This window comes from Heliangelus exortis, chromosome 13, assembly GCF_036169615.1.
Source record: "Heliangelus exortis chromosome 13, bHelExo1.hap1, whole genome shotgun sequence".
Lineage (NCBI taxonomy): Eukaryota > Metazoa > Chordata > Aves > Apodiformes > Trochilidae > Heliangelus > Heliangelus exortis.
The window spans coordinates 2,636,046-2,652,191 of record NC_092434.1 but is presented as its reverse complement, the minus strand read 5'-3'; the positions used below and the strand labels follow the sequence as shown (position 1 = coordinate 2,652,191).

Below are 16,146 nucleotides of genomic sequence, written 5' to 3'. Positions count from 1 at the left end.
CTGCCAGCAGTGTGATGTCCTGGTCTGTTGTCTGAGCAGTAAAACCAAAACTAAAGGGAGAGAGTGGGTGACTTGAAGGGAAAAGAAACTTCTTTTGGGACATTTGTTTTATACACACTTGTGAGTGAGAGCTTGAATTCCACAACTGGATTACATGGAGACAGAATGAGGCTGGGAGCCAGTTAAAATACTGTGGTTCTGTACATGAAGTGCTGCAATATGTGCTGGTAGCATTGCATTCCCAATTCCTTCTCACAGTTTTTTATAACTGTGTTTAGTTCCATTGCAATGTTTTGTATAGTCCAAATATTTATCAGAGTAATCAAAGTTTATGATTCCATAAAAACAAAGAGAACTTTAGTGTTTATTGAACAGATGAAATACCCTATTTCTAGTGGAAAATTATGGGTTTAATTTTTGCAAAAGCCCTTATGTGGCTCACTTTGCTCCCTGTGTTTGTTTTATGCAGCTCTTGTTCTTGGGAGGTAAATCCTTCAGTCAAATGAATTTTTTTTATTCATGCCAAAGTACTTCCTTTTTGTATTTGACATCTGGTGTGAGGATAGACAGCCCTGTGAAAGAGCTGTTCATGGCAAAAAAATGCCCTGCATGAATCTCTTTCCCCATACAAAAACATCTTGGTATTATAATTCAAATGGTGCAATTATTATCTATACTTAGAATATGTGTCTCTTTTGTAAATCATGGCAGAAGTCATATGTGGTAGATTTCTGAAGTACCTGAGCATAGAACTGAAGAGCCTGATTAAAACTGTAATGCATGCAAAAAAACAGCAGTTTTACCTTTTCTGTAGCTGCCCCACTGTGCTGCTCAGGATGCTGAGGGATAATGGGATCCAGGCTGCAGAGTTGCCCAGAAGCCCTTGGAAAGGTAGATGCACTTGGAACAAGAAAAATTTAGTTCTTGTTAGCCAGAAATAGAAAATATAAGATGCCAAAGCACACAGGTAGACTGCTGGTTTTCCACAACAGAGCAGTCAGGTGTTTGGTGGGATTAAAAGACAGTAAATGCAGAGTTGATTGTAAAAAGGAGCATGTTTGCATATTTTGTACTTATCCTGGCTCATTCCCACTGGGGATCACTGAAGCCAAGCTGGAAAGGGGTACAGTGGGCAGGCAGAGGACTTTCCATATTAAGTCCTACCTGTCATCCATGCAGACATCACATTTAAAACAAGAGCTTGTGCAGTGGCACCTTGTCCTCTGGCACCTTCTCCTAGGCACTATTGGAGACAAGGAACCAAAGGGTTCAGATATCATTTAGAATTTTTAGGAGTTTAATTACAAAAAGGTAACTAAGACAAAACAAACTAAAAAAGATCAAGAAAAAATCAAATTTGTATTTATTTTCCTATGAAGCTGGTAACAAAAATTGTCCCAGGGCCTTTAGGAGACACTGAGAAAGAACTACTCTAGTTGGCAGAACTGGGCTTCAGATGAACTACAAATTATTTATATTAATATTGTTATTTAAAGGAGCATTTGATTTCTAGACTTTTGATACGACCATAATTATTTCACTTAATTACATAATCAGGCAATGATAATTGCATTTTATCTCTTCTTTTATATTATATATTACTATATATTCTACCAACATAAAAGACCAAGTTATATTCAAATGTGTTGAATCAAGAGACTAAAAGAAGAACCAAAGGCACAATAGTCATGCCCTGAACAAGCAGAATTCAGAACAATCCCATTAGTAAATCAGTCACATTAACAATAATATTTCACTTAAATGTCCTTGTTAGAAAAAGACTTCTCTTTAAACACTTCATGCTTGGGAAAAAGTAGTTGATATCTTACTTGATGGTTAAATATTGATAAGAAACTTTTTTTTTTTAACCTCACCAGCAGACTACAAAGTTGTAAATTGACTTGAACTGAAACAAGTGAAGTATTCCACTATTATGAACAGAAAGTAAGGTGACAGACCTTGGGGAAAATACTGCTATGAAGAAATTAAATAAGCTGGAGGTCTCTATGTGGAGATTAATTCATTAAACTGAGGGTGAAAGGCCTCAGGTGTGTGGAAAAGCAGAGACTCACACAGATGTCTGTACTGCAATAGCAATGAGGCCTTAGAGATACACTTGAATTAAACTTCCTATTAATTTCCACCAACTTTTCCTGGCTTAGTACCTGCTGTTTCCCACCAGACTGTATTTCTGATTTGAGGAATGCAGCTACAGGGTCAATAGACAAAATGCCTTTTATTTTTCCCTTGAAAATTATGTATTTGTTATGAAACCATCACAGAAATTCAAATGACATTAAACTGGTGGGTCTGGATTTACCAGGAAACAGGCAGCCAGAGTTAAACCTGCAGAGTTTTCTTTCTCCTAGTTAATTTTTTCAAAGCAACAGAAGCATCTGTAGCTCTTGTAGATCCTGTTATTTGTGCAGGAACATCAAATGTCTGTGGACTGAAGCAATGCATTCTGGAATGGCATAAGACTGAGGCAAATCATAGCAGGTTTCAGATGGAAAAGACCTTTAAGGTCATTGCTCTTTCCATTACAAGTGCAGATTTGTTACCTGCAGATTCACAGTTTTCAGCCTTTATTGTGAGCTCTTGGCTTAGTTTTATACAATCACGTAGTATTTTTTTTCAAGGCTCAACTAATGTTTAGTGTTTACAGGGGAAGCTTCAGAGGAACTATTTCAATAGGTGAATTCACTACAATTTTATTTTTTTTTTACCTATTAGGTTGTCTTAGCATATTTTGATTTTCAATTGCAATTTTATGCTTCTCCAAGCAGTGACAATTGAGACATTTAGTGAGTTCCAGTGATATAAATCTTGCTTCCTGAAACCAATAATAACAGCAGCAACATCCACAGTTAATCTAATACTTATTATCTATGTTGCAAAAGCTTTTGTCCATATTAACATTATTATTGTTACTGCTAAATTATCAATGATTATAGAGGAATTCTCAAATATGTGTATGAGAAAAATACCATTGTCTCCTTAAAGATTTTGGTGGATTAGAGTCTAGTAAGGAAAGAATAGTTTGGGGGTTAAGGTATTGCATTTTAATTGTGAGTCTTGATTTGAATCTCACTTTTAAAGCAGCTCTCTATGTCCAGAGATCTTCAAATCTCTCTTCAGATGGACTCAGTCCTGCAATTTATTGTGCAGCCCACCTAAAGTTAATGGGGCTTGAAATGGCAGAGAAGTCCACATGTGTGTACATAATTGGAGACAGGATGTTTATGTGTCTGGCCACACAGACATGACAAATGGAAATATCCTCAAAATGTACATAAGCATATTTAAAATGTACTTAATGGCATTACATTTTATTGAGGCAATTAGGTGGGAAATGGCATTTTACGCAGATTTTAAACCACCCAAATACGTTCCAGAAGTACAGACAGGAAAAAATACACCAGTTTAGAAGATGCGTGTTTGAAATGCAAAAGAGGAAAATGTTATGAGCAAATACAGCTCCTTTCCTAAGAGCTGCAATATTGTTCCTGGTGGTCATTCTGTAGACATGAAATGAACGTTTAAAGAGATTGGTTTGATACACTGCTCAGTGGTGTGAATTCAAATGAACATTTTATGATTTCATTTTCTCAACAGGCTTCAATAGTAACTGTTGGTATAAAATATTTTTTTTTATTTGTTTTCTGAACCATCTCCTAAAGTCACATAAATATATAACTTCAGATAGTTATCTTCAGAATTGTTCTGAAGCTATGACTTAAAACTAGAACGGAATAAATGACCAGCTCAAATATTTATCTGTTATTAATGGCCACTCTACACCATGGGGTTTTTGTTTCTTTTAACTCTCTTTGTCCTTGGAAATTTGCCACTTTATAACAACCAAACAACTCAAAATATGCTCTCCATGTGGACAGCTTGCTATTCAGCTTTCATTGTGTTATGTGATATTAAAGATCTGTTGTGCCTAAAGGTTGGATGATGTTTCTTTGGTAGACAGCTGATACTTACTAAATCTTTTAAAATGCCATTATGTTTGCAGTATTTCAGACCACATCTTAAAGCCTTACTTTACCCAAACACTTGATTTGTCTATGTCCTTGGTTTGTACTTACATAAGCTGTCATGCTTACAAGTTCTTGAAAAATTTTGGCACAGCCAGGGTGATAATAACATAGCCAAGCCTGGCAATTTTCTAATTTGATTTCCCCCTTTCTGTGGCTTCTAAGAATAATACTTCCCTCACATTTTTACTCTTACTTAATAAGAGGCTTTCTAGATGTTTCTTGAAGTATTTCAAGCTGTGATTTAGGGTATATATTAGGATCCCTACAGATCCAAATATGTCTGGGCTACTAATGTTCATGTTCTTATTAAAAACTGATCGTTAACTGAGCTGTGCTGCTGAGGAAGATGAGATCTGGCTGCCTGAGTTACACCTTGCTTTCAGAGGTTGGCTGCCTGTTACATTTGATGTGTTTCATTTTCAGCATAAATATGAAAAACCAGGAGACTTGTTCAGTGCTCTTGAACTGTTTCAAAAGTGTACTTACTCATTTCAATCCCTGAATATTTTCAGTAGTTCAGCTAAGTTCATCAGATTGGAGCATCAAAAAATACACTTCTGGATTGCACCAGTAACCTCTGCAGTTGTTTTGTTTTGAAACTACTAGGAGGGAAAAAAAACAGCATTTATTCCTGTTGGTCAAATGAAGGTGATACTGTTTTGCCAAAGTATCCAGCTATAATTCATATCAATTAAAAAAAAAAAAATAAAATTGTAGGACATTTTAGCTGCATTGTCCTAGAAACCATCTCCACCAACCACCTTTTTTTGAGAAGACAGTACTAGGGTAGTCCAAAAAAAAAAAAAGTGACCACTAGATTTTGGCACTTGCAGCAAAGCCTGGACAGTGCTTTGGACCACTGAAAAGGTCACAGAAAAGCATAACTATTAAATCATTATTTTACACAAAAGTACAGACTAGTGTAATTTATAGGCATATGGTACAGACACTGTGACATGTTGAAAATTACCCATGATAAGTAAACCAGTGATGTACATGAAAACCATTCTGCTTTTCTGAGCTCTATGTGAAGGCTAACTTGATAGCTTTGTATCTAATTAATCACCTTTTATAGATGGTAAAGCCAGGAAAGCACCACCTGGATGTTAATTAGGTGCCCAGTCACAAACTGGTTCTGATCTCTGCTACTCTTTCCACAGCACCTCTCAAACAGCACCAAGGTTTCAGTAAAGTCCAGGCTGTAATGTAGACTTTTAAATATGCAAAATTAATGTAATATTTCTGATGAGAGGATAATTGAAAGAAATCTGAAAGAAGTGGGGCATGCATGAGTTGAACTCCAAACTCAAGCTGTTTTAGCCCTTTTCTCTATATTAAATGGGAATTAGAGGATGAATGTGTCTTGGGTAAAGTTCATTTCTCTACAGAGGGTCACCATGAAACTTAAACATCTTTAATTTTTATGAGTTTATAACTGCAATGCAGGAAGTGGTGTCTGTGTAATGGGGATGAGCTTGGTCTCAGAAAGAACACATTTTTTAAAGGCTTTGAATTACTCAATTTAGACCTGTTTCTTTAAAATAAGCAGGGATAGGGGTCACCAGTAAATAAATAAGTTCATAGAAAGCTAAGACTGAAACAAGGAAAGTTAGAACCCCTGAGAAATGCCTAAGCATTTTCTGAGATTAAAAATAAATTTGTACACAAGGTCTTTTATTGGCTGATTAGAAGGTTTCTGATGGACTGTGAGCTCTTGACAACCTGAACCACAGTGAATGAGGTTACATGGTACTAGTTGCCCTTTTCCTCAGATGAGGCATTATGAAATCTTTGTCTTATAGTTTTCTGCATTTTTTCTCAATTTTCTTCTATCACATGGAGCAGCATAAGGAATAAACTTTAAATTAGCCCACTGTGAAACAGACATTTGTGTGCAATAGGAAGGACAAAGCCAGATTTGATTTTAAATATTCTTACTAGTACTACCAAAGGGAATCATCTGAGAATAAAATTAAAATTTCTCAGCAAACAATTTTGAATGTTAAATCTGATTTTTAAAGCCAAAAACTACTCCTTTAGCAATGCACCTTTACAATAGGGTCAAGTCCTCATTAATGAGCAGAAGGGCAAATACTATTCTGCCAAACAACCTTTGGAATTGTTCTTTTAGCACAACTTCAGTGAAGGGAGGTGAAAGGCCTGGGCTGAATTCACAGTAGTCTTGGCACCCTTTGCCAATGCCAAGATTTTTGTAGCTGTGTAAGGAAAAGCAGATGTTAAGGAGATGGCATTTTATGGCTGCTTGCAGGGAGCTTCTCTTTTTGTGTGGGAAAACCTGGGCAAAAGCCTAAACAGGTTTCTTTTAAAACAATGCAATGAAAGCTCCCACCATGGGCTCTGAATGAGAGGGAAAACAGGTGAGGAAGGGATAACCCAGGAAAAGATGTGCAGTAGGGGAGAGGCCAGGAAGGAGCCAGAGTAACAGAAGTTTTCTCAGAGTGGCAGACTGGGAAAATGCTCTGGACAGTAAAAGACTGGCAGGATATGAGCAGAGTAGCTTGGATTTGTCAAGGGCTGTGAAAAGATGTTAAAAAATAGCTGTGAGGAGAGCCTGGGTAGGAGATTTAGCTGTTTGGATGACTAGAAGCAGCCCTTTGGGATGATGTGTGAAAAAAACATCTTCTAGATTAAGACATAACCTAAATAAACAGACTTGGAGAGGAGATTCCTTGACAAAAGCCTTCTCTGATTTGTTTCTGGGTTTAGGCTTGGATAAGAGGCAGAATGATAGTGTTGTCCTGAGCAATCAAAGGAAGAGCTAGAAGGGAGTGCTTTAGGGGAAAGATGTGAGCTTTAGCTGTGCAGAGCTGTCAGCTAAACATCCAAAAGGTTTCAGAGCTGCAGGTCGACAGTTCAGTCTAGATGGAAAAGTAGGTAAAAAGAGTAAGAGCTCTAAACTGTCAGCACTGAAGTGATTGCTGGAGGTGAATAAATGGTGTCACAGAAAAGGGGAAGAAATTAAAGTAAGGGAAGAAAGGCTTTCCCAGAAGCCTGAGATATGGAAGGAATGAGACAAAAGGACACGATGGAAAAGTGGTGAGAGAAATCACAGCAAAATGACAGGAGGAGATGAGAGTCTCCAGAGCCAAGGGAAGCATCAGATTTCCTGGCATGCAATTAAATGGGTTGTAGGCAGTTGATAGGTCAGAAAGGATGACGTGGAGAATTTCAGCAAAAAGAAAGTCTAGGCAGGGCCTGTAGAGCTTTGAGATGAAAGAGTGAGGAGCTGGGATGGTGCTTGAAGAGACAGGAGGGCTAATAGGGAGAACCAAATCATGCTTTGATTGTGACACAGGGAAGTTAGTCTTGAATAGATAAAAAAATAGCCTAGGAAAAAGCATATTCATAATATGCTGAACTAACTAGTTTTAATGTAATGATCAAAAATTTTCTCCATCTCAGCCTGGGTCCTAATTTTGTAACCAGACCTTTTCTTTTAACAGCACACTGAAAATCCACATGTGAAGCAATTCCAGATTTTGTCTTACTTGGAAATCTCAGTGATACTTCTCACTTAGTGACCCCCATGCATCAGCCCCTCTGTGGATTCTTACACTTGCTTAATTTGCTTTCCTTACCTTTGTTTAACAGAACTAAAGTCAGGCCTGAGTGGAAAAGGACAGACTCCTGCAGGCTATCCAGGTGTCTGCATTGCTGCACAGCCCAGCTGGACAGACTTCTAGCTGGAAGAATTTCATATCCAAGTCAGTTCAAACCATACCAAGATAGATAAAAACTAGAAAGAAACAGATACAGTAAATTAGCCTTATCAGTATTGAATATTATACTTGATTTGCCTAAAAAAAGGAAATACAAAGAACTTGAAATTATTAAAATTATTATTAAAATTATTATTAAAATTATTATAATTATTAAAAAGCACAAGCATCTAACACCATTGTGTTACTGTTTATGCTGCAAATGTTGTGGTTGTGGTAAAACTATGGATATTGCAGCATTTAAGTGTACAAATGCAATATATATTAGACAAATATTTTCTGCATGTTTGCCAGATTTGATGTGTATGTTCAACTTGCATTTTTGTGTTAGGGTACTGAGCAGGAATCCTTTAATGTAGGCAGCTGAGTGCCATGCAGCTCTCATTGATAACAAACCAAAGTTTGAGTTATTGCTGAGCAGGGTCACAAATCCATTTTGGTCACAAATCCAACACCTGGCACCATATGAGCTGCTGTGAAGAAAATTAACCCCAGCCCAACCAAAACCAACAGAACCAGTAAATCAAGACTAAGGTCAGATGTTGTAGGGGTTTGAGAGGAACCAGATCAAATCTAGCTATGCCTTTTGCTAATATTATTCTTACTGGGCAATTTGTGCAAGCAAAGCTGGAGGAAAGTGATCCATTAGCTATAATTAAGTTTATATTTGCTCCTAATCTCTGTTTTTCTGAATTTCTTTACCACGTTTGTATTATTATAGGGCTCATCTAAAACAGGTAAAATAAACTAAGGTGTTACACCTTTATACTCCATTTTTTTTTTAAAAAAATTAACTTTGTCCTCATACCATTTGTATTCCTCTAGCAACATTAGGATAATACAGTGTGTCTTTTATTGCCTGGTGTATTCACAAACTATAAAGCAATTTTTATATATATATATGTGTCTGTTATTTAAAAAAAAAACAACTATTGTTTTCTCTCTTCTTGCCAGCCTGCATGCAGGCAAGAGTGACTCACTGGCATTTGCCTTGCCTTTTTGCACTAACATAAATGTTCAAGGTGTCAGATGGGGGAAATCAGGACCTGGCTGGAGATTTATGCTCAGATCTCTGCACTACATCTCCCTGAATTGCATTACAAAGGTCTCTGAATGCCCCAGGTGACATTTTGGGGTTTCCTCTTGGAGATTTCTGCCTTCACAAATAGTTGCTTCTGAACCAGGGTAATTCCTGTTTCATTACCGACAACTTGGGGTGCACTCAATCAGTAATTTGACTGGGGGAGGAAAAAAGACAAAAAAAAAAAAAAAGTGAAAAGTGAAAAGATCCTGTCATCTGCGTAGTAATAATCACAGACATTTCCTATCATTTAGGTCTGTAAGAACTCCTGACATTTGAAGATGTCCTACCGAGTTGCCATGGCAACAGGAAAAAAAGAAACCGTCAGCTCTGAAGATTGCAGTTTACAGTTACTGTTCTTCACTTCCAGGCCTCAGTTGCTCCAGATTCAGCTTAATTTGCAACCTCACTTAATCTGTCTGACTATACTTTGGTGTTTGACAGCCTCTACCCTTCCTTCTGTTCATTAATGGATTCCTTTTGCAAGACAAGGTTTATGCAAATTTTCTCTGAATGTTAAAAAGACCACGACATCTAAACTGGACCTTGGGGGAGCAGAAAAAACAGATTGACTCCATTTTTTTCTATCTGTTGACTTGTTGCTATTCAAATGTTCAGAAAATATTTTGTCTGTGGGTTAGTATTTGTATATGTATGAGTGTATGTATATATATATATTTATATAGAGAGTTTACCACAGGTTTAGCTTTTATAAAAAATATTCATCTGGGGTGTGCAAGGGACAAAGCAGATGAATTGTAACTGTGCTACCATGGCTAAACCTAGAGGATTTGCTGTTGATTGTGTGGCCAGAAGGAGAGAGCCTTTTGCAACCATTCCTCTACACCACTCACTTGGTTGACACCAAATAGAGAAGGCTCAGGGCTCTGCAGCATCACTTCTCATACCTCAGGTTCAGCAAACAAGAAGTGCAAGTCCTCCTGCCTTGTTTCTGATCTGAAGAGCTTTCCTCATGCCCCAGGCTGCTTCCCCATCCAGGCAGATGCCACCCACACCAGCTGGGTCCCCACTGACAGCAGTGGGAGTACTGGGCCTGATTTAAAGGGGGCTAAAAGCAGCTTCCTTGATGTTCCTGCAGATAATTCCTTGCTGGGGCAGTTTACAAAATTTAAGTCCCTCCTCAGCTCTGCAGGTGAGAACAGCAAAAGCAAAGAGTTCAAAGCAAAGCTCAAAAAAAAACCCAAAAAGCTCAAAAAAAAGCAAAGCTCAAGCATTGGGCTCGCTCAGCCCCTCTGCAGCTGGGGTGACATAGGTAAGCATGAGGAGGCAAACAGATGCCCTGTTATATAAATATCTTCACACACACACACACATAAATATACACTTTTGAATATATATATACATACATACACATGTACACGCAGTTAAGAGTAACAAGAGCATTTCTTTATGTGTGTAAACTTACCACACTTCTTGGCAGAGAAAAGGGTGTTCGTTAGGTATATGAATCCTTTTTTATTCTGTGAGCATGTAAGGTGAAAAAAAAAAACCACAAAAAAACAAAAACAAACCTCTAACTGTATCAATATGATCATCTTGTTAATAAATTGTAAATGATCCATCAAAGCTCACACCAAATTTTTATAAGATTAACAAAAGAAGTATACTAGTGACAGACTGTGGCTTTTATTAGAGCTTGCCAGTAACTAGGGTAAGGTAAGTGTCTTAGAATATTTTAATAAACTTGCTTATTTAAAGTTTAAACAAGAAAGCTTCCTTATGCAATAGAACTTTGCAGCTGCATTCTTTAGTTTGCATTTTTACAGTACTTACAAAGTCATCCTGTATGTTGTCTTTACTACAGTGAGATTATAAGCATATCTTCCACACCACGTATACGTTTCAATAGTAAAGCTTTTTGGAAGCATTAAAAAGTCCAAACATACATTTAGTTTCCCATAATGCTACACTTAGATATTAAACGTGTGTTGGTGGTTAAAAATTGCTGTACAATAGCTTTTCTCTGACTTCCTGTATTGTACCAAATATGAAACAGGTCTTTTTTTTTTTTTTTAATCAAAAGGAATAATAACGACAGAGGGAAAATCTGTGTTGTGAACTTTCCTAATATTGTGGATTTCTTGATAAGATACAAGCTGCCTTCAGACAGGAACATATTTTTCTTTTCCAGCTTAACTCCTGGAGTCCTGACCAAAAAAAAAAAAAATCTCTCACTGACCTGGTTTCTCTTGCAGCACCCTCCAGGTATTTCAGTAACCAAAGTGGTGCTTTAGTGGGAGCTTCTGTTGAGCAAAGGGCTCCAGGAGTGGGCTGAAAGGCAGCTGCAGGTGTTCAAGTGGGAAAGTGTCTGATCTCAAACATTAACATGGGTAAGCTTCTAGTTCTCTGCCTTGTAATAATCATATGCTGCTGCTTTATCATCAAAAAATCTTTAAAAATGTAGTTTTCAGGCTAATTTTTCAAAAGGGAAAAAAAAAATAATCAACAAATGCATAGCACTGGATTTTCAACATGTACATATAAGGAATGCATCCCAATGCACCCAAAGATGAATTGCACTCTATGCTTTGATCTAGAAAACCTCTACTTTTAATAAAAGAAATTATAGCAGTCTCCCCCACAAATACTTCCCTTGCTTTCTTCCTCTCCAGCAAAACCCACCTCTGGAAAGACACCCACTGATATTACTGTTAAAGTTATCCTTTTTTACCTGTTTAAACCAAGTCTCCCATAACACTGGTGGATCATTTCAAGGGCAAACAAAATGAGGAACAAAGAAAAATCTCTCCCTGGGACTACATTAGCAATGGGAAGACTCTTTCTACTCCTTTGTGCCCAAAGATCTTTCTTCTTGACTAATCCTGCAACCTTTTGAGTGGTCAGCATCATGGCTGAGACACTGAATCAGGATGCATCAAAAGCCTTCATTCCCCAAGATTACCCAGATTAAAGCCTCCCAGCCTTTACTGGGCATCCCTAGACTTCAGACAGAGCAAATCACTGGCTACCTGAGCATGCAAAGAGAAGATGAAGCTCCCATGTTAATGTTTCTCCCTCTCTGTACCTGAGAACAAACCACATTTACTTTCTGCATTGTACAAGTAAAGAATCAGATTAGAATCTGAGTTTTCCTACCTGAATAAGACAGTCAGCTCTGGCTCAAAAAAATTGTACCCATTACCTGAAAAAAAAAAAGCAACAATAATTTATTAATAGAGAAGTTGCAAAAAAATGTTTGTCATTATTTTATACTCAATTCTGTTTAACAATTGTTCAGTCAAGCTTGCTGCTTTTATAACAGAGCACTTATTCCTACCAGGCTATTTTGGTCTCTACAATGTTTATTTCAGTTTGTGTTTGTACACATACAGTGCTATCCAGACTCAGAAAGGTGGTGAACTTGATGATTTTTTTCATTTTGTAACATGCACAAACCTCCCTGTGCAAAAATTGTTTCACTTGAAAAGAGACTTTGCCGTTAAAGCACAAATTGGTTATAGCAGCAAGAGGACTTTATTAGCAAGAGAAAGGTCTCATTTGTGGTGTACTTGCTAACTGAACCCTTGTCTGTACACCTCATATCTGTGCTTTTGCAATATGCCACTTAATAATGTAAATTTTGTTCAGTAACTGTAGGTCTGAAATGAAAACAAAGGGAAACAAGCTGAATTTCCTACTGACTATCATGGAAAATTAGGTAGGAGTTGGAACACTGGCTACCACACTTTCTGAGCCCTGCTCTCATCATGTTTACACTGGTATCAATCACAGAGTAGCTCCATTACCAGAATTGCTTGAGACTCAGTTAATCATATTTAGATGAACTTTTCCATCTACCCCTCCCCACATCCTGCTTTCTCTGGTCTGCTCTGAGCAGCAAAGCAGCAGCATTTGTCACAGGCTCCTTGAATGCTTGCACATTATTGGAATTCTGTCTCTGGTGACTCACAGCTCAGATGCCTCCCCCAGCTGCTTCCCTTCCTTCCCCAACCACCTCCCCCTGGCTCCAAGGCATTCAGCACCATTTTCAGCATTATTTGAAATTTATTTTATTATTTCAGCATTTATTTGAAATGCCTGTAGGTAAATAATTTGTCATGGGCTCTGGGGTGGTCATTTAAGTTAGAGATCAGTATAATACAAACCTTACTGAATTAGGGACTTCAGTTTGGACAGCCCTGATTTAGATGGTTTATCCCTAAAAAAAGAGATACATATATTGACAACTTTTATATCACTGCTCTTTCCTTTGCAGAGACCTCCTGTCTGAAATCCTGAGAAGGCTGCCAGTTTTCTTCTCAGTTGCTACTAATACACTCAGCCACTTGGAACATAGCAGAATTTTGTACATAAATAATTTTACATCTCTGTATAAAGGCTAAGTTTCTTTCTGAATGGATTTAATAATGTCTTATTTAATTTAAAAGGAAAAAAAAAAAAAAACAAAACAAAACCATGAGATAAATTATATTAAAAACCACATCAGCTCAAGAACACCAAGTCTAAGGCAAAACTGATCCTATCTTCCCTTTATTGCATCTCTAGAAATTCTGTTGTCTGAGGTACAGGGTTCAGTGCTAACAAAAGGATAACTAAAATAGCAATTATTTTTTTTATTATGTCTCTGATCTTTAGAATTAACATGCAAAGTATATTAGTAAGTATCATTACAAGTATTCTATTTCAAGCAGATATAACTGACAACTTTACTACATAAAACTTCCCTGTTCTCTTGCTTCCCATCAAGATGCACAAGCTGGTTTATATTTGTCCAAATTAAATGGATACACTCACACACCCTCAGTGGAAAGTTATGAGTTGCACAATTACTATGTGTGTGTATATATGTAGATATATAGAGATATACACATACACATATAAATATATAAATATATAAAATATATGCAGATGGAGGGAGACTGATACAACATGGGGACTTGGAATAAGCAGTATAATTCCATGAATTATGATTGAATACATGAATTAAGGAACAGCAGATTTACATATGCCAGACTGCCTTGATTTTAAAGAAAACAAAAAAAGGCAAAAAAACCCTAAAACAACCAATCCCAGGCTTATCCCAACTCCCATGTTGTATTTATGCTACCTTTAGCTGTCCCCTCTTAACACAATTATATCATTTGAAGATATGCATTTTTGTTTACTGACTCATTTTAGGTTGTCTGTGTACCAGCAGGTCACCAGGAGTGGAAAGGGTTTTATAGCCAGAATTCTGCTTGCAGTGGGACAGATATTTGGGGAAGTTTCACCCACCTGTTGAACATTAGACTCCTCCTCTGCATCAGCAAGGGATTTATTGACCTGTATTTAATGACCTGAGGTTAAAAGGAATGCCTAAAGAGAGGCTATGTGTGTGTACACATGTGCACCTGGCCTGGGACTGTAGAATAAAAACATTTCTGGTGGACCCTGGTGGTTAATTCAGTACAAAGAAGCTGTGTTGTTCCTGCCATTTCAGACAGAACCTTCCTGTCAAGTCATATTTTCCCCATAACAAACTCTGTCTCTTTAAGTTACCACCACTATTTTTTTAAGTGATTTTCTTTATTTAAAGTTCAAGCAAGAAAGGATATATTTTGTTTGATTTTAAAAAATACTTAATTCAGCTACTTTTCCAGTTAATTGTTCCTTTGGGCCCTAGTTGCTGAATTGCTTGCTGTTTCTGAGGTGTAAATAAACATTTTGATTTATGACGTGGTTGCAAAGAAACTTGTAATTTATTTGTGAAATGCTCAAATAAATGATGTATGGGCTTTTACCTTTTGTCTGGGTGTAGACCTTCCTGATGCAGGAATGGAACACAACCAAATTTCCTTGAGGCTGCCACAGGGCTGGAATGGGCCACCCCAAATACCAGAAACTCCTTCATTGCTCTAAGGAGAAGAGAGAAATTGCAGCCCTCATCACTGTGCTGTGCCTATAGAGTGGGAATCAGGGAGCTGGAGAGGTAAATCAGGTCTGATTACCCAAAAAAGCAAGAGCAGCTTATTCAGCATCCACTCAGGGAACAGGAATGATTTGCCCATCTCCAGCCCCACTTTCATTCCCAAGGGTTGCACTGAGAGCAACCTCTGTCAGGTGTCCCTGAGCTTTCAGGGGATTTTTTTGTTTGTTCATCTTCCTTTCCCTGCCTCACCTGGCCACCACCCACAGCTCAGCTTCCAGAGAACAGGCTGCCACAAAAAGTGAACACTGTAAACAACACAGAAACAGGCTGAACAAATGTCACTCAGCAAGGGCCACCGTGGGATGCTGCAGGGCTGCCTTTCTGTCACTGCTGTCATGGCCAATTACAAGATGGCTTTTCACTGCCTTGCTTTAGAGCCACATCTGATGTGCTCCCTCCCTGTGCTCAGCTCCCCCCTGAAGATGTGTATGCAGATGTGGCCTACTTGCTGTCCTGATTCAGAATATCTTCACTCCAAAATTATTTTAGAGCTGTTATTTATTTCCTTCGAGTCCAAACTGCCTGGGGCCACCTTGCCCTTGCACTGCCCTGATGCCCTTCTGTGCCAGGAGCTGCAGGCTCCAGGGACAAGGCTGCCCATGTCACCATGCTGAGCTCCCACCAGCAGGACTTAAAGGTTTGTAAGAAATTTTCTGTTTTTTCCCCACTGAGTTTTCATAATCTGAAGGGAAAGGGAGAGGGCTGTGCTCTCCTGGGCTGTCACAAACATTGAAGAGGGGGGTAGTAGGTGAAATGCATACATACTAATCCTGTCCCAGAATCCAGGACAGAGTAGAAGGCCTGGGAGGATGAAAATCTTGAAGGAAATTTGCACCATAGCCCTATGGCATTGTGGCCTCTTTGTCAGAGTATTCTTTTTCCAGTACAATGCTAAGGCCTGTTGGCTTCCTGAAATTCTTGCAAGTTGATATTTTTGATCTTCTAGGAAGTTAGATAAAGTGACAGACATACATAAAGATAGAATATCCCTGAAAATAGCCTTGTACTACATCTGAGAACAGATGAAGCAGGGGAAGGGAAGGCAGCACTTGAAGGAGACATTTGAGTACAAGCCACAGCAGCTTTCTATCTCTCAGACCCACCTCCAGGCTTTGCCTATGGGTGAGCAGCCTTTGAAGCTGAAGGGGGCTTTTTAAGTTGTTCCATAATGCATAGAGGATGAAACAGTGTACATGAAACTTGTGGTGTAATGAGCAAAAGGTCATTACCTAAAAGCCCCAGTAAAAAAGTGCCATTTCCTTTGGTCTTAGTTGAGATCATTGTCCCAAACTAATGCTGTGCCTTGTATCTTAAAAGAGGCATTTGAAC

The 16,146-nt window shown here is 38.1% G+C and overlaps 1 protein-coding gene across 1 annotated transcript in view; it reads left to right on the top strand.

Annotated features, from left to right (window-relative positions):
• CDH13 (cadherin 13) overlaps positions 1–14,628 on the top strand; it is a 402,793-nt gene extending 388,165 nt beyond the window's left edge. The window contains exon 14 of the mRNA XM_071756616.1: positions 9,122–14,628. Coding sequence (XP_071612717.1) covers positions 9,122–9,129 — 8 coding nt within the window. The 3' untranslated portion in view covers positions 9,130–14,628. The remainder of the gene's footprint in view (positions 1–9,121) is intronic.
• The last annotated feature ends 1,518 nt before the right edge of the window (positions 14,629–16,146 follow it).